At 39.9% G+C, this 22,832-nt stretch overlaps 1 protein-coding gene across 1 annotated transcript in view; it reads right to left on the bottom strand.

Annotated features, from left to right (window-relative positions):
- TENM3 (teneurin transmembrane protein 3) overlaps positions 1-22,832 on the bottom strand; it is a 997,728-nt gene that overhangs the window by 185,720 nt on the left and 789,176 nt on the right. Inside the window, exon 7 of the mRNA XM_061404118.1 lies at positions 4,565-4,802. Within this exon, the coding sequence (XP_061260102.1) occupies positions 4,565-4,802 (238 nt within the window). The remainder of the gene's footprint in view (positions 1-4,564; positions 4,803-22,832) is intronic.

The following is a 22,832-nucleotide window of genomic DNA, read 5'->3' as shown; positions in this document are numbered from 1 at the left end:
TTAGATGTGAATTACTGAGATTTTAATGGATTATGACATGCCACTTGTTGCCAACTATTATCATGATATGCTGAAAGGAGAAAAGGGGAAGAGACAAAAAGAAAACAATAGAGGTTCTTAATCTACACAGAACTGAATTTTAATCTTTATAGCTAATATCTTTTAAATGACAGTTTCAGGAAAATGACAATCAGTAAGATAAGTCTTACTTATCATAAGTAGCAATAATTGCCAAAGATGAAACTCTACACTAGATTAAAAAATAGTTGAAGGCAGACACAAGTCTGGATGAAGTTGTTAATATAGTTGAAACTGAGAATCATACTCAACAGGGAACCTTAACTAAAAAAGGAAAAATCAATGATAAATAAGCCTGGTTCTTCACCTTAAGAGTTCCAACCAAGTGAGACTATTAAAGAAACCACAGTGGCACTGTGTCAGCATGGTGTGAAATTTCCTCACCACTGCTTAGGCTGATTCACCGAGTGCCTGCAAGTGGAAATGCCATTTCTTCTGATCAGTAATATTATAAGGTGTGAACACTAGAAAAGGAGAAAGGAGAAACGAACAAAACTCTACCACAGATTAAAATAGTTTAGCATGATGTACAGTGTCTAGATTCATTATATTTTCTATATATGTGTGTGAGAATATCAACTAGCAGATTTTCTTCCTTTGTCAATTCATAAAACTATAAAATGTAATTCCATTGATGGTTCATGAGTAGTACTGCTTTGAAATGGAATTTCAAATGGCACAGCTTTGAAACTGCTCTGAGAGTGATTTCTTATATGGTCTGAATTTGGAGAAATCAGTTACAATTTCACATATAGCCACCATGGGTTCTCTTCTAAAGAGCCACTTTCTTTGCTCACTCACCAACAACAAATATTCATTAGCACAATATGAGGAATAACAAGAACACGCTGTATATTTCCTTCCAATGATCCCAAATATCTGCACTTCAAATTAAGCCTTCAGGACTTCCCTGGAGGTCAGGGATTAAGAACCTGTCTGCCAACGCAAGGGACATGGGTTCAGTCCCTCTTCCAGGAAGACCTCACACGCCGCAGAGCAACTAAGCCTGCGTGTTGCAACTGCTGAGCTGGTGCTCTCGAGCCCAGGAGCCGCAATCACTGAGGCTCATGTTCCAGAGGCTGTGCTCTGCAGCAAGAGAAGCCACAGCAACTGAGACGCTCACACACTACAACTGGAAAAAGCCGGAGCACAGCAACCAAGTACAGAGTAGCCAAAAATAAACAAATTAATTAACTGGGAAAAAAAAAAAAAGGATATGGCTTCAAGGAATACCATCTTTCCTATCACCAGTTTTTGAGGCTTTTGTGCTAACTACCACATCCCCCCAATTAAATGCATTTCTGATTACCTAACTTGGCACATTTCATAAATATTTGTCAAGACACTTATTGTCAACTACATTGCAATCATCCATATTCAATTTGATGTCTCAGCTGGAAAATTACTTTTTTCCTAATAAATTTTTTTTTCTCCAAATGACAACATTGATTAGTTGTTTAGTGTGTGCTAATTAATGACACTGGGTAAATTTAAATGACACTGTGCTAATAAACTCAGGAAGAAAAAAATCTGTGCACATGACGCTTTGTCTTTAAGTGAAGAAATCTGCTGCTTGCCTACTTCTTCTGTACTCTCTCTTCCTAATTGCTCCAGGGACAGTGCTCAATAATACAAAATAAATAATAAAACCCAGTTACTCTTGGCTGACACTATAGACAAAAAGGGTTCTTTTTAACCTGTTCTTAGTTCAAGAGTAAAAAGAAAAAAAAAACCAGAGAGATTTGTATTGTTGACAACTAACTGTGAGCAGCTCCTGCTTGCTCATCCTCAGGGTAGAACTGCTTTAGGTCACACAATTAATGGCAAAAAACAGCAGTTTATTCACTGAGACCCACTTTTTCATTCAGGACCTAATGTAAATGCTGACTTTTAGCACTTCCCTAGTAGTCCAGTGGCTAAGAATCTGCATGCCAACACAAGGACACATCCCCGCTCCGGGAAGATCCCATGTGCCTCGGAGCAACTGAGCCTGAGAAACACAACTATTGAGCTGATGCGCGAGAGCCCGGGAGCCACAGCTATTTAACCCACGTGCAGCAACTCCTGAAGCCCACACGCCCTGGAGCCAGTGTTCTGCAACAAGAGATGCCACTGAGATGAGGAGCCTGGGTACCACAACTAGAGAAAGCCCTGGGACAACAACCGGTTTCCAGTGTGAACAAAAATAAATAAGTAAATAATTATTTGTTTGTTTTTTAAAGCTGCCTTTAGCCAGGGGCTCCACAGGGCAGGGCACTTGAGGGAACATTCTCCCAGGAGGTTCAGCAACCTCCGGTTTCTGGCTTTATGTGGAGATGAATCTTTTTCTCTGAAGCTACGAGAAGCTTCAGGGAAGGCACGGAAGAAATAAACACTAGCAGGAGTCTTAGGGGAACTGTGCTGCAAAGCCACCAGGAGGAGACCCATGAGGTAAGACACCACAGCATTTGCTTGTGTGATACATAGCTCTAAGGAGATGCTGGCTGTTGAGGTCCTGACCAAAGGAAGAAGATAAGGTTTTCTGTATTTGGAGATATTTAAAAATGAAATGGATTAGCTCAAAATAGCTCTGGCTGGTCTATATTCTTGTGTGAGCCGGTTGCTAACTGCGGGCCAAGCTGTGCTAGAACTCGTAATTATTAAGAACCTCAGGGAAACATCAGCATGTGCTAGAGAAAAAGCACCAAGCTGGCGAAGCTTCTGGAAGGGGAGACTGAGAGGGGCCCCCGGGCGGTGGTGTAGAGATGGGGCAAAATGGCTTTGTGGAATTACACATTCCCAACTGCACAATGACTACCAGAGGAAGGGAGTTTCTGGAACAGAAGTTCAGTTCATCATAAGGAAGCTTTTCCTAATACCATGGTCTAGGCATGAATTGGAGAAGGCAATGGCACCCCACTCCAGTACTCTTGCCTGGAAAATCCCATGGATGGAGGAGCCTGGTAGGCTGCAGTCCATGGGGTCGCTAAGAGTCGGACACGACTGAGCGACTTCACTTTCACTTTTCACTTTCATGCATTGGAGAAGGAAATGGCAACCCACTCGTGTTCTTGCCTGGAGAATCCCAGGGACGGGGGAGCCTGGTGGGCTTCTGTCTATGGGGTCGCACAGAGTCGGACACGACTGAAGCGACTTAGCAGCAGCAGCAGCAGGCATGAATGGGAATAATGCTGGAAGGAACTTGAAGCCTCCCTCACATTGCAAAAAACTAAAATATCCATAGCAAATGGTCATCTGACTTATGCTGAATTATCATCTGTGAGAGTCCACTATGATGTTAAGATGCAATAGACAAAATGGATGTTAAGATGCCTGTGAGAATCAGGGGCATCTAGATCCCAGCAGATGCACAATATAATCACTGCATCCTGGGACTGAGAATAATCACCCTTATATCTCTATCCCTTTTTTCCCATATGCCTGAGAATCTGAAGATAAGAAAAATAATGGTAGCAAGGAGAAGTTTCACTGAAGCCCTTTTTACTTATCTCTCATAGACTGCAAAGTGTGAAAAGGATGGCTAAGTGCACTGCCCCACCAACCAAAAAGGCACCAATAATGTGGCCCTGTTTCTAGAGGAGACGAACAGTGTGGAGAAAAGGAAACCCTCCTACACTGCTGGTAAACTGGTGTAGCCACTATGGAAAACCAGTATGGAGGCTCCTTAACAAACTAAATACAGAACTACCATATGATCCAGCAATCCCACTACTGGGCATATACCCTGAGAAGACCATAACTCAGTCATGATGCACGCTGGTGTTCACTGCAGTGCTATTCAGTGACCTAAATGTCCATCAACAAATGAATGGATAAAGAAGATGTGGTACATACATACAAAGGAGTATTACTCAGCCATAGAAAGGAATGCAATTGGGTATTTGTAGCGATGCAGATGGACCTAGAGTCTGTCATACAGAGTGAAGTCTGAAAGAGAAAAGCGCATATCGTATATTAACTCATATATGCAGAATCTAGAAAAATGGTACAGATGATCCTACCTGCAGGGCAGGTACAGAGAGGCGGACACAGAGAATGGACATGGACTTAACGGGGGAAGACGAGGGAGGGATGAACTGGGACATCAGGACTGACATATATACACTACCGTGTGTAAACCAGACAGCAAGTGGGAGCCTGCTCTGCAGCACAGGGAGCTCGGCTTGGGGCTCTGCGGTGGCCTGGCGGGCTGGGTGGGGGTGGGCAGCAGGAAGGCTCACCAGGGAGGGGATACATACATACACACACGTATGCCTGAGGGACTTCACTCAGCAGAAGCTAACACAGTGCTGTAAAGCAACTGTACCCCAATTTTTAAAAAAGTAAATCTCTCTTACTGAGGAAAGGGTTGGACCAGCTTATCTTTCCATTTCAGATGCTAAAAAAATACAGTTTGTTGACTGCTGTCAAACATGTGTTCTCCACGCAGGTACACTGTGTGGTCCTAACAGTCAAATCCTCTGCAAGCCTCCCCTTCGGGACTCACCTGCTTTCCAGTGGTACATTACTGCCAAGGACCCAGCTGTCCTGCAGCTGGACGGACTCGGGTGTGGTTTGCAGCTCGGCGGGCAAAGCAGCCGGCGGGGCCGGGCTCTGGTTCCTTCTATTGGTCAGGGAGTTCCTATTGAGAGAAGTGATGGATGGATGATGCTGTGCAGAGTGCTGCTTATGGGAAGGTGGCAAAGGCTGTAGGGTGGACTGGCCTTGGTTGTTTGCAGGTTGCTCTGAAAAAAAGAAAAGGAAACTCATTATATATATGTGTATGTGTACATACACATTTATACACACTACCAATTTCTTGGGGATCCACCACAGATCCATTAGCATTAAAAACGGCATAGAAATCCATTACCTAATATATTTGCATATTATTCTATTAGGCGGGTGTTCAGTGACATTCTCTAAGAGCAAGTTTACCCTTGATACGCAAAGTTCTAATTAATCTACAACAGATGGTAAAATTGCTTTTGGTTTTAATTTGTTTCAGATTTTTTTTTTCATCTGGTTTTATTAACACCTACAGAAAACAGCATCTGACAGCTCCCCTAATGTGCCTTTACATTTCAGCTTTTTTTTTTTTTTAACAAACCAACCCTGAAATGAAATGGGTAATTTCAGTAGAACACAAAGGTTTTGGAAATGCATATAATCCCTATAATTATTTAATGGAGTTTTTTTAAGCTTTATTTAACTGCAATAAATTATTACAAGCTTGTTGCTAAACAGTAGTCGACTACTCTAGTTTAGTGCATTTCAAATAAGGCAGATCTGCACTGTGATCTACTAATAGACGCTAAGTATTCTTTAGCAGAAGGTCACTCTGTGAAGCAGATGTTGTTTCATGGATATTTAACAGACTGAATCACAGCTGATTACAACGTCAGAAGACTCATATACTTAATGACCGTTACATCCATTAGAACACACACAGAACAGATTTTCCAATTTCACAGTGTGCAGTAGAAGTACATTTTGGAGTAAGTCATAGGTGACCACAGTGACTCATGTCACTATGTCAGTGGTACGAATATTTTGTTTCGAACCAGAATCCTAGCGGATCCAGCAGCTTCAAAATATAAATACAACAGTAGGCTGTAGCCGGGCAAAAAAGTCCCTCAAGCTAATAAGCCATAAGTTAAAATGCACAAATGAATGCAACATCTGAGACCCACATCTCAATCTCATTACCTAGCTTTGGACATGCCAGAATTCACAAACACTACATTTTAGCCAACAGACAGATGACTCCTTAATTTAATGCTAAACTTATTATGGTTCTGCGCACATAAGATGTCAATTTTTGACTAAATGCAGTTCAAAGTGCAATATAATTTTGAAGTGATGTATTAAATCATGCTATTAATATAAATGCATGTATTAAAAGAGAATAGGAAACGCAGGGACTATCTTTCATCTACAATGTGAACTCCAGCAGTGATTGCTAAGCCAAATAACACAGTCAAACATTATAATTCTGGTTACATGGAATGAATACACGACATGTTAATACTGTGAATATATATTATCAAACCTCTTTACAGGGTATGCAATTAAAATAACTCCTCCCATAGTATATAATATTAGTAATCACTGCATGTTTCCAGTGGTCCCTAATAATCCATATCATACCATTTAACAACTAATAATTTCTTACTCTTGAAATGAAGGACAGAAATCACACCTAAATTCATGAAACAGAGCTGCTTCCTCGCAGTCTTCTTGAAGATTCCCACACTAGAAACTACAGAAATCTTACTTGGCCCATTGGTGTGCTGCTCATGAAAAACTATGGGTGTTCAAATATCAGTTAAAGTGAATCAGCCTTTGAAGGAATGGCAGGGTTACAATACAAATATGGTTGTAATCGGGTGAGAAAAAGAAACGGACATTTTAAAATTCATGGAAGATTTACCATTCAGGTAGGTGGTGCTAGTGGTAAAGAACCCGCCTGCCAATGCGGGAGACGTAAAAGAGACCTGGGTTTGATCCCTGGGTCAGGAAGATCCCCTGGAGCAGGGTACAGCAACCCACTGCAGTGTTCTTGCCTGAAGAATCCCATGGACAGAGGAGCCTGGCGGGCTACGGTCCATGGGCTCACAGAGAGTCGGACACGACTGAAGGGACTTAGCGTGCCCGTAAGCACACTAATCAGCTTTGCTGTTCCTAGCATCAGTGCGTATGATCAGAATGGCTACAGAGGTCTTCAAGGAACATTTCAAGAAAATGCTTATAGGATGATGTAATAAGCTACAGTTATGAGGGCCTAAATTAGGTTGGCCTCATAATGAAAAGAGAAAAAAGAAACGTCTTGAAAAGAAAAATATTAAGATTATGCCTAAAAAGAAGTAGAGGAACGAGGCAAATGACTCCATGTTTTTAAGTACAGCTTCATGAAAGAATGGAATTATGTTATAGATGGGTTACACAGAATAAATGATACATCAGATATTATACTATGCTGAGAAAGAGCTATGTAGTAGAGGTCAGGATAACAAAGTGACTTCCTAACTCTGTCAGGTGTCGTGAGAGTGAGTCTCCATCTCCTCATCGGTATTATGGGAAATAATACTGCCCCACCTCAGATATGCAGATGACACCACCCTTATGGCAGAAAGTGAAGAGGAACTAAAAAGCCTCTTGATGCAAGTGAAAGAGGAGAGTGAAAAAGTTGGCTTAAAGCTCAACATTCAGAAAACGAAGATCATGGCATCTGGTCCCATCACTTCATGGCAAATAGATGGGGAAACAGTGGAAACAGTGTCAGAATTTATTTTTGGGGCTCCAAAATCACTGCAGATGGTGACTGCAACCAGGAAATTAAAAGACGCTTACTCCTTAGAAGGAAAGTTATGACCAACCTAGATAGCATATTGAAAAGCAGAGACATTACTTTGCCAACAAAGGTCCGTCTAGTCAAGGCTATGGTTTTTCCTGTGGTCATGTATGGATGTGAGAGTTGGATTGTGAAGAAAGCTGAGTGCCAAAGAATTGATGCTTTTTTACTGTGGTGTTGGAGAAGACTCTTTGAGAGTCCCTTGGACTGCAAGGAGGTCTAACCAGTTCATCCTAAAGGAGGTCAGTCCTGGGTGTTCTTTGCAAGGACTGATGCTAAAGCTGAAACTCCAATACTTTGGCCACCTCATGTGAAGAGTTGACTCACTGGAAAACACCCTGATGCTGGGAGGGATTGGGGGCAGGAGGAGAAGGGGACGCCAGAGGATGAGACGGCTGGATGGCATCACTGACTCGATGGACATGAGTTTGAGTGAACTCTGGGAGCTGGTGATGGACAGGGAGGCCTGGTGTGCTGCGATTCATGGGGTTGCAGAGTCGGACACGACTGAGCGACTGAACTGAACTGAACCAAGGTATTAGTACCATCTAAGAATTCAATGAAATGCACGCATTCATCCACTTATGCACACACTTAAGTCATTCATCTCACAGACATTTATCAAGCTTTTATATTTCAGGGATCTGCTAAACCAGTAACAGGTAAAAGCACTGTGTGAATGGTAAATTATTATAAATATTGTTATTGAAACATGAAAAGATTTAAAATCTATTATCATCATATATTTCAATATGTTGAATTTAAGATTCTTATTCTTTTTTAACTTTAATTTTAAATTTTTCATAGAAGTATTACTGAGTTACAATATTATGTTAGTTTCTAGAGGCTTAATATACTTAAAAATATACTTAATATACTTAAATAAAATATACTTAGTATGCTTAATATATTTAAATAAAAATATAAACAGTGGGTGTTCACTAGGCTCCTCTGTCCATGGAGTTCTCAAGGCAAAGATACTAGAGTGGATTGCCATTTCCTTTCCCAGGGGATCTTCCCAACACAGGGATTGAACCCCATTCTCCTGCACTGGCAGGCGGATTCTTAACCACTGAGCCACCACGGAATCCTCACTACCAGAGAAGCAAACCCAGATAACGAAAGCTAGGTTCAACTTAAAATCTGACGGAACAGATTAAGTGCACAGTCTAGGTGAGATGGAATGGATGGCCAGACATTTAAATTCTGCAGCAGACCACAAACAGAAGCAAAATCTGAGGATGCAATTGGAGGTCAATGCTAGTTCTAAAGATTCCAGCTTACAGGACGTGAGAAGTAGCTGCAGCACGTATTTATCTACACAAACTTCTTTTAGATCGATTAGGTTTATAAAGCATAACAGGATAAAATAAAATTTAACACTGTCAGAGAAGACAACAGAATAAAGGAAAACTGAAAGTAGGAAAGATAAAGCCAAATACGAGATAAGTGGATGAATTCCTGCTCTATGGTTTTACACAGTTTTTTTTTTTTTTAGTTTTTAGTTTTTAAAAGGATCTTTCTTTTATTTTATTTTTAAAAGTATTTATTTATGTGGCTGTGCCAGGCCTTCATGTGGCATGCAGGATCTTCTGCGGGGGTGTGTCGGCTTTTCTCTGGGTGTGGCACGTGGGCTCAGTTGCCCCGCTGCATGTGGGATCCTACTGCCCGGACCAAGGACTGAACTCTTGTCCCTGCACTGGGAGGCAGATTCTGAACCACTGGACCACCAGGGAAGTCCCTACACATTTTTAAAGCAGGTATAAATCTGGCTCTAAATTACCTTGTTGCAAGTACAAAGAGGGAAACATGATCAATTACATGATTCGGGGTGTTTTTAAGCTCAAAAAACTTGCTAAAGAAAAGTATTGAGGACAGACAGAACATTCTCATTTAACCTCATAGGAAGACATATGAACATCCAGGGCAAAGTTCTATAACCGAGATTCAAAGTGGGCACAAGGGTTTAGACTTGGAGACCAGCAATAAGAATCTAATATAAGTGGGCAGGTCCACACGAGAACAGCCAAAACATCTACTATAGACTTTGCTTTAAGCTAATCCACTGATACAGGCTTTACATAGACTTGAGAAAAAGTTTTAGATGGGACCTCACAGAGTCACTAAGTTTAATGTTCCTGAAACATAGCTCTGAACACATCATTTTATTCCTGGAAAACCCAAATGGCTTCCAAGGGCCTATAAAACTTATAATGAACTCTAAAGGTCAACGTGATCCTTGTCCACGATAGTCCCCCAGATATTTCTGAAATGTTTCTTTCATGAATTCTCTTGATGTATCCTTGTCCTAGTCAAGCTTGCTGTACCCAGTACACCCCCCACACCTTTTGATTTCTGTACAGTGGCTTCTGTCTGAAAGACATTTTCCTCCACCTTTCTGTATCCAAACCCTGTGTATTTCTAGCTCTAAGGATGATGACACGACCCTACTTCGGTATTCTTCAAACAGAAATCAGTTATTTCTTCCCTGAATCTTCTTAGGTTTTTTAATCTCTCTTTCCCATGGCCCTTCTCCTTTTCCTCTCTGTATTACAACTAATTTTGGAGGTCTCATGTTCCCCGTTAGATTCTCTACGTAGAGAATCCCTAAGGACCACATGATGATAAATACTCAATGGATACTTGTTGAATGAATGATTATTCGTGAAGAAGTCAATGAAGAGTGAGTAGAAGTAAAAGTGGAGGCTTCTCACCTTGCCTTCTATTTTTATTACTGCAGTATAGTTGATGTCAGTGCTATGTTAGTCTCAGGTGTACAGCACAATAATTCAGTTATACATCTTGTATTGCCTTTAATTGTAAGGCAATTTGCAAACATGTCTTGTTTCCCCAACTAAATTCTTAGATCCTGAAAGGCAGGACTCTAACTTAAAGTCCTTTGGATTTATCAGTACCTTTACTAAACCTTCCCTGGTGGCTCAGACGGTAAAGCGTCTGCCTATAATACGGGAGACCTGGGTTCAATCCCTGGGTCAGGAAGATCTCCTGGAGAAAGAAATGGCAACTCAGTCCAATATTCTTGCCTGGAAAATCCCATGGACGGAGGAGCCTGGTGAGCTACAGTCCAAGGGGTCACAAAGAGTCAGACACGACTGAGTGACTTCACTTCACTTACTAAGCCTTATTCAAAGACTCCTAAAAACATGTCGGATGGTTGGTGATATTTACGCATTAAAAGGACCTTGGCAGGTGGTAGGGGGTGGGGGTGGGGGGTTGTGATCTCATCCAAGCAGGGTAGCATGCAACTCGCTCCAAAAATTGGATTTCTGGAATATTTCTTTTGGAACATGGCAGATATTCCAATATTTAAAATCTACCTTTTAAGATGTACAAATAATGGAACAATTACATAAAATATATAAGAATATATGATATAAATATATGATATGAGCAATACATAAAATATATATTATAGCTTGCCAAATATAATATGTTTTCCTTACATTTTAAAGTTTATGATTAGAAATGCTCCAAATTAGATATTTTAGAAAAGATGTAGGTTAATTTTTCCAGTCTTCCCTACTTTTTTTAAAAATTAAAATTTTTGGCCCTGTGCTTCTAGAAATTATATACTATACCTAACTAGTGTTGTTTCTTTCAGCCCATCTTTCTTTGTCCAAGTTCCTACAGGTCATATATCTTTCATGATAGCCTAATGGCTTCTGATTTTTATTTGATAAACTGAACACAGATGATAGCCAATATCTGTTCAAATTCACATGAATAAATATTAGATAGATTTCACTAATTTTGCTCAGCTCCTTGCCACCAGAGAAGTCAGGTCTTTGACAGAGGATTGAAGGCTGTTCCATTAAACCTATCAGCCTGGGGTAAGACACACAGAAAGGTGGAAGATCCGGTAAGGCAGTAAGGCGTGCAGACTATTAGACCACAAAAAGCTATTTGACAGTGGAGTAGATTCCAGTTTAATCAACCTCTAAAACCCAATTCCAAGCAAATGTAAGGCATAGTCCCTGAGCTCCAGAGGAGGAAGAAAAGAAACTTGCCAACTTTTCTGAACAGCAACTCTGCTTCATGAACCATTGAGGTGGAAGGGCCACGGCACATGGCAGAGACACAAGACAATTTACTTTTCGTGGGATATTTTCTTGAATAAGTTACATTTCTCTCTTAGCTTCATTTATTTTATAGTGCCTATTTGAGGGGACCTAAAAGATACAGTGCCTGGCATACACAGGAAGAGCTAAAAGGCAACTTATTAATGGAAGAAATAACCAGCTTCAGGGCAGAACATCTTGAGGGAAAACAAAGGAACGCAACAGCCTTGCCGGCAGCTAATACTATTATCACAAGAAGGAAGAACATGCTATCCAATATCTCTGAAGAGGAAACGCTTTTCCTTTCACAGCAACAAAGCAAGACTCAGAAATGTCACAGGAGGAATCAAAAATAAACTACAGCCTCGGCGGTTCTCAGAGAAGAGGGAATCTGATCTCTCACTCCTGAAGTGTGGCAGCGTTTCTTTTTCCCATCTACTATGACCAGACCATTGTGTCAAGAATTAAAAAAAAAAAAAGAACATTTTTTTTAAGCCTATTTGGGCATATTTGCTATTTGTTTTTATTTTTTTTTTTAATTAAAAGCCACTGCAGACAACTTTCAGACAGTAAAGTGCAGTTCAGTCTAGCTCGCTCTGATTCACAGCCTTGGGCTGTGGTCTCCTCGGACCCGAGTGGAAATGGACTTTCAAACAGGAAAAGTGGGGAGAGAAAAGACTAGCTCCTGGGAGACAGAAATACCTCTGTGTGGCTGTCTGTCCACAGGTGTGCCCTGCCCAGGTGGGAGAGGCAGAAAGGCAGGGGTGATGGGAGAGGTGAGGAGAAAGAGCTTGCTTTGACCGGCTGCCCCTAGGGCTGGGCCCCACTGCGTTCCTTCCCTATTCTGTCCTCTTCTTCCTCCCCAGCAATTCGGAGTGGCGGGCTCGCTGTAAGGACCTCCAGGGAAGAAACCCTCTATCTTGGAAGAGACTTAGAAGCTAGGGGTTGATAGCCATGCTGCTTTCAAATAACTTTGCAGTCTGAGTGGAGTCTGTTAACAAAGTACAGATGGGGTGATGAGGATGAAGGGATGAAGAGGGGCAGGTGGAGGGGGGAGGAAGCAGAGCAATGAAAGGGAGGGGTTAAGGCTGGGGCAAGGGGAGAGAAACGTGGAACACTACTGGAGAACCAGAGAAGCAGCCTTCTTCTATGGCTTGAGAACTCTCAAAGACAGCAACTTGAATATATGAATAAACTCTGCTTCTACCCCTCTCCTATTCCCCAGAGTTTACAAAAAGATACACTGACCATGCTGACCTGGACACGCATTCAGGAGGGCCCACGTCCATTTACTGGGGATTAGCACTGGTGAGGTTAAAGCCTTTGTTTCTTTACCTCAAAATTTGTTCATTCTCACTTGACTTTCTGGCTGTATCTACTTTCTGCCAGCTGTCTCAAACAAAACTGAAGTTTTCTGCAAAACTGACCTCTTTCTTAAAAGAGATCACCAAAGCACATAAAATACTTTGATATTATATATCTTATTACTCTATTAATTTTTTATTATAGTTGATTTACAATATTGCATTAGTTCAGCTATACAGAACAATGATTCAGGTTTTTTTTTTTCACATAGTATTACAAGTTATTACAAGATATTGGGTACAATAAAACCTTGTTTCGTATCTATTTTATGTGTAGTAGCTTATATCTTAATTTGTCTCTTCCTTCCTCACTCTCCCCTTTGGTAACTGTAAGTCTGTTTTCTATGTTTGCGACTCTGTTTCTATTTTGTATTCAGATTCATTCATTGGGAAAGACTGAAGGCAACAGGAGAACTGGGTGGAAGAGGATGAGGTCAGATAGCATCACTGACTCAATGGACATGAATTTGAGCAAACTCTGGGAGACAGTTATGACCAACCTAGACAGCATATTCAAAAGCAGAGACATTACTTTGCCAACTAAGGTCCGTCTAGTCAAGGCTATGGTTTTTCCAATAGTCATGTATGGATGTGAGAGTTGGACTGTGAGGAAAGCTGAGCACCGAAGAATTGATGCTTTTGAGCTGTGGTGTTGGAGAAGACTCTTGAGAGTCCCTTGGACTGCAAGGAGATCCAACCAGTCCATTCTGAAGGAGATCAGTCCTGGAATTTCTTTGGAAGGAATGATGCTAAAGCTGAAACTCCAATACTTTGGCCACCTCATGCAAAGAGTTGATTCATTGGAAAAGACTCTGATGCTGGGAGGGATTGGGGACAGGAGGAGAAGGGGATGACAGAGGATAAGATGGCTGGATGGCATCACCGACTCGATGGACGTGAGTTTGCATGAACTCTGGGAGTTGGTGATGGACAGGGAGGCCTGGCGTGCTGTGATTCATGGGGTCGCAAAGAGTCGGACACGACTGAGCAACTGAATTGAACTGAACTGAACTGGGAGACAGTGGAGGACAGAGGAGTCTGGCGTGCTACAGTCCATGGGGGTCACAAAGAGTTGGACACAACTTAGGGACTGAACAACAGCAACAATATAGATTCATTTGCATGAATTATTTTTAGACTTTCCACATAGAAATGATATCATATAGTATTCATCTTTCTTTGTGACACAGTTCACTAAACATAAAATTCTCTAGATCCATCCATGTTGCTGCAGATGGCAATATTTCATTCTTTTTGAAGGCTGAGTAATATTCCATTGTCAATATATATCACATATTCTTAAACCAATCAGCTGTCAATGAACACTTAGGTTGTTTCGAGGCCTCGGCTACTGTAAATAGGGCTGCTAGTGACCAGAGTTTGGAGTGGACGATCTAAGTGTATGGATTGAATCACAATTAGCTTTTGTGTTTGAAATTGTACTGTAATTCTTGGATTTAGCTTAATCTTTTGTTCCATCATTAACTAACTCAGTGGCCTTATGGAAGCTGCTTTTCCTTGATTTTCTAATGGTAAGCTTAGGAAACAATACCTCCCTCATCTGACTACATTTTAGGACCTATTGGCAAAGGTATAGTACAAGTATTTTATGACCCTGAAAATAACAAATCATTTGAAAATATCTCCATTGCTTAGAAAATATCATACATATTGCAGACACTTAATTGACATTACTTCCCTATGAAGATAAAAATTAAGTAGCAAGAATTTTCCTTATAAATGGGAAAAATTTGAGTCAATAAAATATGTGTTCTTAGCCATACCACAATTCAATGGAGACCAAATTAAACAAAAATATTTACACATTCAAAGTGTTTTCTTCTCCTCTCCTTTCCCACCCTGCAGATAAAACCCTACTTTTAATGAATTTATAGCCTAAAATTACTTAACATAAGAGAAAACAATCTACCTTGGATCAAATTCTATAAACAAAAAGCAAGAATTTTTCTCCCCCAAACTTCAGATAATGCAGCCATTAGATAAAGTGACAAGCACGTTTAGAATGTTTACAGATTTAAAAGGAATTAAGAACGTATGAATAAGACACCATGAAAAAAGAAGAGGTGTTATTAAAAAAGTTATATAAAAAATGGTACAATGTGTATGCAGACACTGAAGTTAGAAACTCATTGGGCAGTTCAAACAATATATTAGGTAACTGTAGAGAGTACCAGTGAGTTGGAAAAGAGATCTGGGAAAATCACCCAGATGGCATCAGAAAGACAGACTGCCTAAGTATAAAAGAGTAATTCACAGACAAAAAACAGAATGAAAGAAAGGTCAATATACATTCAGTGAGAGTTCCAGAAAGCAGGAACAGAGTTTTATTTGGCGATACATAAACAGCTTTCCCGGAGAAGGCAATGGCACCCCACTCCAGTACTTTTGCCTAGAAAATCCCATGGACGGAGGAGCCTGGTAGGCTGCAGTCCATGGGGTTGCGAAGAGTCAGACAAGACTGAGTAACTTCACTTTCACTTTTCACTTTCATGCATTGGAGAAGGAAATGGCAACCCACTCCAATGTTCTTGCCTGGAGAATCCCAGGGACGGGGAAGCCTGGTGGGCTGCTGTCTATGGGGTCGCACAGAGTTGGACATGACTGAAGTGACTTAGCAGCAGCAGCAGCAGCAAACAGCTTTCTATACAGTTCCTAATACCATACTCATCAATCAGTTCGGTTGCTCAGTCATGTTTGACTCTTTGCGACCCCATGGACTGCAGCACACCAGGCTTCCCTGTCCATCACCAATTCTCAGAGCTTGCTCAAATTCATGTCCATCAAGTCAGTGATGCCATCCAACCATCTCATCCTCTGTCATCCTCTTCTCCTCTTGCCTTCAATCTTTCCCAGCATCAAGGTCTTTTTCAATGAGTCAGTTCTTCACATCAGGTGGCCAAAGTATTAGGGCTTCAGCTTCAGCATCAGTCCCTCCAATGAATATTCAGGACTGATTTCCTTTAGGATGGACTGGTTTGATCTCCTTGCAGTCCAAGGGACTCTTAAGAGTCTTCTCCAACACCACAGTTCAAAAGCATCAGTGCTTTGGCATTAGGGTTTTTTTATTGTCCAACATCCATACATGACTACTAGAAAAACCATAGCTTTGACTAGATGGGACTTGGTTGGCAAGTAATGTCTCTGCTTTTTAACATGTTGTCTAGGTTTCTCATAGCTTTTCTTCCAAGGAGCAAGTGACATAGTTGTCAAATGATACAGAATTTAAACTTCTTCATCTCCTGTTAATTTCATATGAATTATCTCTGCTATTCTCTTTTTTGTTATTGGAAAGCAGCCTTTGTGGGTGCTGTTTCATTTTAAAGATAAGTTCTCTTGAATGGCAAAAATTTCCCTTTGAAGATATTCTGGCTTCTATGCAATGGCACCCCCACTCCAGTACTCTTGCCTGGAATCCCATGGGCAGAGGAGCCTGGTAGGCTGCAGTCCATGGGGTTGCTAAGAGTTGGATACAACTGAGCGACTTCACATTCACTTTTCACTTTCATGCATTGGAGAAGGAAATGGCAACCCACTCCAGTGTTCTTGCCTGGAGAATCCCAGGGACATGGGAGCCTGGTGGGCTGCTGTCTCTGGGGTTGCACAGTGTCGGACACAACTGAAGCGACTTGGCAGCAGCAGCAGCAGCAGCATGATGCTCAAAAGTGTGTCCTGAATTTAAAATGTCAAGCACTCTATGTCAGTGCTTGGAAACAATACCTTCCACTTGTTAAAGTAGTTTCAATATACTTAATACTAGGGCTTCCCTCATAGCTCAGTTGACAAAGAATCTGCCTACAATGCAGGAGACCTGGGTTTGATTCCTGGGTCGGAAACATCCCCTGGAGAAGGAAATGGCAACCCACTCTAGTATTCTTGTCCATGGGAGAATCCCATGGACAGAGGAATCTGGCAGGCTGTTACAGTCCACAGGGTTACAAGAGTTGGACACGACTTAGCAACTAAACCACCAATAATGCCACCAACACATTATCCTCTACAGAATTCTTTGTTTTCCATAATCATTGTTTACAGGGAAGTACTTAAAACTTACACATGAATAGAAAAATGGATCTAAGTATCTTGTAAATGTCTCAGTATACATTTCAGGATATTCTTCTGCCCATTTACAAATAATTTACCTGAGAGAGCAAGCAAAAAAGGAAGAATCTGTCCCAATTGTGACAAGGAAGAACTGCTGACATACAATCAATAATCACTTTTCTCTCCTCTCTGATTTCCTAATGGGCATTTGATTTCAGTGCAGTTAAATTTTATTGACCTTAAATGGAGTATATGATATGATATAAATAAAGCACATACTTGTAATATGGATAAGAATAGGCTGGAAGGCAACTAAAAGCTATAACTATGTGATAAGTGGCTTATAAAGAATAAAAAAAGCAAATTGAATATTCCAAATAATGCAGAACTTATTATGCTTTTCAGACAACATATTCTCTATCTCAAAGAAAATGTCTGGTATAGAAGAAAAAGTACTAGAAGAGGAAACAGGAAATATACAGTTGAGTACTTACTTTACTTAACTAAATATAATCACACATAAACCAACTAACTTCTGGGCCTCAAGTTTTTCTCCTCTGTCAAAGAATAGTTGTGGTTGCGGGGTATAGTGGGGTCATACAATAAATTCTAAAGTGTTTTAGCTTTAAAATTCTATTTCACGTACTTTACAATATTTTCTTGAAATATATTGGTGTATGTTATATTACAGTAGTGTCCGACTGTTTGCAATCCTATGGACTGTAGCTCTCCAGGCTCCTCCATCCATGGGATTTTCCAGCCAAGAATACTGGAGTGGGTTGCCATTTCTTTCACCAGGGAATCTTTCCGACTCAGGGATCAAACTCATCTCTTGCGTCTCCTGCATTGCAGGTGGAATCTTTACCTCTGAGCCATCGGCTTCCCTTATTAAGAACTTAAGGTAATTAAAAAATCTTATCCTAGTATCTCAAGTTATACCTATAAATGTTTACGGGACATATAGTTTTAAAAAAACTACTTCAAATATAAATATTATGAAAGTGCTACTCAATTAATTCATATCAAAAAATAAATTAATTCATATCATAACTACTCTACCACATTATCTTATGCTATAAATATTAAAAACTATTTATTTTCTAAATAAACCACTCTGTGTTGCCTAATGTTGTAACTAGTGACATCTTAAGGTACATGTGGTAAAAATCGTGTGTGTTCAGTCACTCAGTCGTGAGCCCATGGACTGTAGCCCACCAGACTCCTCTGTCCATGGGATTTCCCAGGCAAGAATACTGGAGTGGGAATTCCCTTCTCCAGGGGATCTTCCCAACCCAGGGATTGAACTCAGGTCTCCCATATTGCAGGCAGATTCTTTACCAGCTGAGCCACGGATGCAGAACCCTCTTCCAAAAGCTGCCTTATGATGAGAAAGTGAAAGTCGATTCAGTTGTGTCTGACTCTTCGCAATCCCATGGACTGTAACCTGCCAGGCTCCTCTGTCCGTGGGATTTCCCAGGCAAGAATACTGGAGTGGGTTGCCATTTCCTTCTCCAGGGGATCTTCTCAACTCAGGGATCAAACCCGCATCTCCTGTGGCTCCTGCACTGGCAGGTGGATTCTTTACCACTGAGTCACCTGGGAAGCCCCCTGGTAAACAAACATGATGTCATATAATATGCTAAGGAAAAAGATCAATGGCGGAGTTAATATTTGGGGAGAACCAGATGAGCAGGGTGGGTGTATACTTTCTATGTATTCTCTAATCACCTATTTTTTTCTATCATTCTTGAAATATTTTAAAAGATGGAAATTAGAAAAAGGTTCAGATAAAATAGGCTGGATGTCTTTTCCCTAAAATTGATTAACTAGCTGTAATTTTTTGAATGCGCTATAACTGTCTTCCTAACTTTTAAAAAACAGGTCAGTTTTATTTAAGTTTGAAAGTTCTTTTCTGGCTTTTATGTAGTGGTTTTCACAAGCAAGGTTACCTACTGAAATCGGAAGTAAATTTAAATTTGATATAAAGTTATTTTATATGAACATATTATTTGATATCATACTTGTTAACTGCAGCTTGAGTCTGCATTGTCTGCCAATGTTTTACATTAAAATAGAATCAAATTTTTAGTTTCCTTCCAATCACATCATGGCCTCTAAACAGAGATGGTGTCACCATAAACATTAAGTATCACACAGATGCAACATAGACTCCATCGAACCCACTGTCCCCATCCCATTCTTGGCATTTGCAATGAGGGTGATCTGTTAAGTGGAAACCAAGTTATGATGTTCTTTGATTAAAAAGGAAATAGAGTCACAGTTTATGCTGACACATGCATGTTTGCTGGACTCCCTTCTCTGTCATTATTAATTAGAGTATAATGTGTGTGTGTGTATGTCAACACTAAATGCCTCTTTCCAACATATGTTTTTCTGTTGCTTCAATGCCTGAACACCAATGAAGAGCAGGATGATACAGTGAAAAGAACACTAAATATGGAAGATATTATGAAGACCAGTATCAAAATAAGATCATGCATAGGAAAGTATTTCATAAACTGTAAAGTACTATAGAAAAGTAAGGTGCTGTTACTGTTTGGGAGATTAATGATAGGTATCTTCTGAGTCTTGGCTGTGCCTTTTAAAATGGTTAGCATGATTTGTTGAGGCTGGAAGCCTGCATCTTTTCACAGGATGCTAATTGCCTTTAGAAGCCTTCCTCTCAAAATAGAGGTTCAAAAAGAAGCCGGTGACTGAGGTATTCTCGCCCAGATTGTCTAAACTTTTATTTCAGGAATCTAAAAATATTTTAATGCCAGTTGATTAAAATTTTCCATAGAAGAGGGAAATAAACACTAGATTTATGGCAGAGAAGAAAAAGGAAGACCTGGAATATTAGTTCTGCTCCAGCTGCTGTATGAAAAACTACACATGAGGTGATCTAAGCAACAAGAAATAACCTTTAGTCAGGCAGAGTCAGTTTCCTGCACGGGTTCTCCACCCGGGCTGAGGGAGCTACCTTCTCCCTGAGCCCTTGCAGGGCCCAGCAGAGTTCTCTGGGGTCTCTCCAGATCTGAACACTAATCCTATCAGACAAGGCCTCACCCTTATGATTTCATTTAACCTTAATTACCTTCATTAGAGGTCCTAGCTCCAAATATAGTCATGTGAGGACTTAGGGTTCGGTAAATACGAATCTGGGGTTCAAGCTCCCTGTCTGAAATCTAGTAACTGTGGAACTTCGAGCAAATCAATGTCATATTCCAAATTCTCTGAAAACTCCTCATCTGTAAAATGTGGGTAAAATGTGAGGATTAAAAGAGATAATGTGTAATACAGGATTTTTATAAACTATGATGTGCTATGTTAATGTGAGGTCTTAATTTTTAGACTTTTCCCATTTACTCAAAGTAATAATTTGTGGGGGTCAGGGGCGACTAGAGGAGATGTTCGGTTTGAGTATGCCCATAAGGTAATTTCTTTCTACAGGTATGTCTTTGAAAACATTTCTCTTCTCATATCTAAATTTATAAAGGCAAATATACATATAATTATTTTTCAAAAGTGTCTCTTACTATCATTTAATTAAACTGTTTACCTAAGATAATATATCAGTAGCATAAAAGACAGATAGAAATGTACATTATTAGAGAAATAATTCCCTGAGTTTACAGGGTGGCTGGTTAAAATGCATTTCAATCCTCCAGACTGAATTCATACTTTAAGTACTGAATTGTGTTCTTTGCATTTAGGGCAACACACTAGGAAATGATGTTCCCACCGAAACATGTGAAAATGTAAAGATGAATGGAACAACTTTATGTTTTATGGCATTTACTTTGAAAATCTGATGAAGATGGATGTCTTCAGCTCATAATTCTTCAATGTCACGTTGCCATAGTTCCCATCAGCAAGATGTTTTAAAGGGCTTCGATTAATATTGCATGCCAGAACTGAAATTACATCCTTTGTCGTTTAGTTCTTAATGGTGCAAGTGATATCTATCAAGTAGTGTTATATGAAGCATTTGTGATTTTTATTGCAGGCTGTTTTCACAAATCTTTTTCAGGTTTCACAAAGACTGCTTTGGGTTTACCATAAATATGTCCTTCTGTTGAAAATCTGAATGATTCTTAAAAGTGAGGTTAAATGTAGATGATTAAAATTTACTTGTAGGTACAAGAAACTTCTACTTGAATCTGCTGTATTGCCATTTGCACCTAATCTTGAATATATTTTCTTTCACCCAAGTCTTTCAGTAAATCATTGTTATAACATATGCAAAATATATGCCAAATACACATAGCTCACAAAACCTTCATCAGTAAGCAAATACATTATCTGCCTAATAAGGAAAACATGGTTGTAGGTACTAAAGAGCTATAGTATACAATAATTACTGAATGTTGACTGAGTTTGTGCTGCAAAAGTGTGTGTTTTATTTTTTTAATATAATTACTGATTACTGACTCTCAGTTCAGTTCAGTCGCTCAGTCGTGTCCGACTCTTTGCGACTCCATGAATCGCAGCACGCCAGGCCTCCCTGTCCATCACCAACTCCCGGAGTTCACTCAGATTACTGACTCTAGTGTCCTGAAAAATAATTTAAAATTTCTGAAATTCAAGCACATCAAAGACAAGTCAATTTCATTTATTAAATACCCAGACTCATGATAGAATCTTACTTATATGTAGATTATAAGAATATAGATAAAAATCTTCTATCATATATATATATGTGTGTGTGTGTATGAATAGTGTATGTGGTGTGTACATATACACACAGAGTTGCTAAAGTCTTGATGCTGTTATACTTTACCACTTGGAGTTTTACAAAATACAAACAACTCATCTAAAACATTACAAAGGACAATAGTGAGGGGCTTATTCTGGGATGTGTCTTCCTCGGGCAGTTGATGTAAGAGAAAGCTGGCTACATCTCTCCCGAGTGAGCTGCGGTCTTTAGGGATCTCACAGACATGGCTTTTGCCAACTATATGTCTTTACAAAGGAGAATGGAAACATTCCCGTTAAGATGGGCATTCTTATCCAGCAGCGCCCAGCACATTCATCTTGTTTGGATACTGTGCATCTAAAGTTAGTCTCCTTATCTGGTTCCAGACATGAGGGGAAAATGCTCATGTGGAAAAGTGTTTTCAAATTCTGATTCCCCATGGAAGACCACTGCACCTCTCATTAATTCTGTAAGGAAGAGCTCGCCTCTTCTACAATGTTTACTTGAATTTTTCCTGCTGTATGTGGTTGACTGAAGGAATGGAAACAGCTCACTTTGAAAATATTCCCTCCATTAGCTAGGATTGATTTTTTAAAGCATTCCAACACATCCACATATACCCTATAACAATTCCTTTACAGCTGATACTCAAAAATCCTGTGTGCTCAAAAGATAATGCTCTCCATGTTAAGAAAAGAAACTATTTTATGGGGCCTTTTTTTTTTTCTTTTTGCTAGCTATAAGTAAATTAGGTTTACCCAATAATCCCAAGAAGGAGTTACTAAAAATCTAAGTTCAAATGTAAATTTATAGATCTTAAATGCAAAAGAGGGGTTGCACACTGAAGGGAAAAATCCACAAAGGAAATTTATACTCAGTAAAGCTTATTAAAACCCATTATGCTATGAGTTCAATAGAAATTATTTCCTTTAATCTCATAGCCACCTTAAACTGTCAGTATTTATTAATATTTCACAAGATGGGGCGAAAAAGTTTCGAGAAACTGAGAACTCTGGCAACAGTCACAGAGTATGATTCCAAAGCCTTCCACCCTAATTTACACGGGAATAATCATTTTTGTCAGTTTTGTTTCAGGCATGTTGTCAGGAGGAAAATGAAGAATGAAGAGGAAACATGAGCTTTAAAAGAGGCCTGTAGAAATTCAACTTTAGATGGAAGAAACATTCGCTTTATTTTGAGTGTGGGGTGGGGATGCCATC

This window comes from Bos javanicus, chromosome 27 (assembly GCF_032452875.1).
Source record: "Bos javanicus breed banteng chromosome 27, ARS-OSU_banteng_1.0, whole genome shotgun sequence".
NCBI classification, from domain to species: domain Eukaryota; kingdom Metazoa; phylum Chordata; class Mammalia; order Artiodactyla; family Bovidae; genus Bos; species Bos javanicus.
Note: the sequence above shows the minus strand (reverse complement) of the source record. Positions and strands in the feature narration are given on the sequence as shown.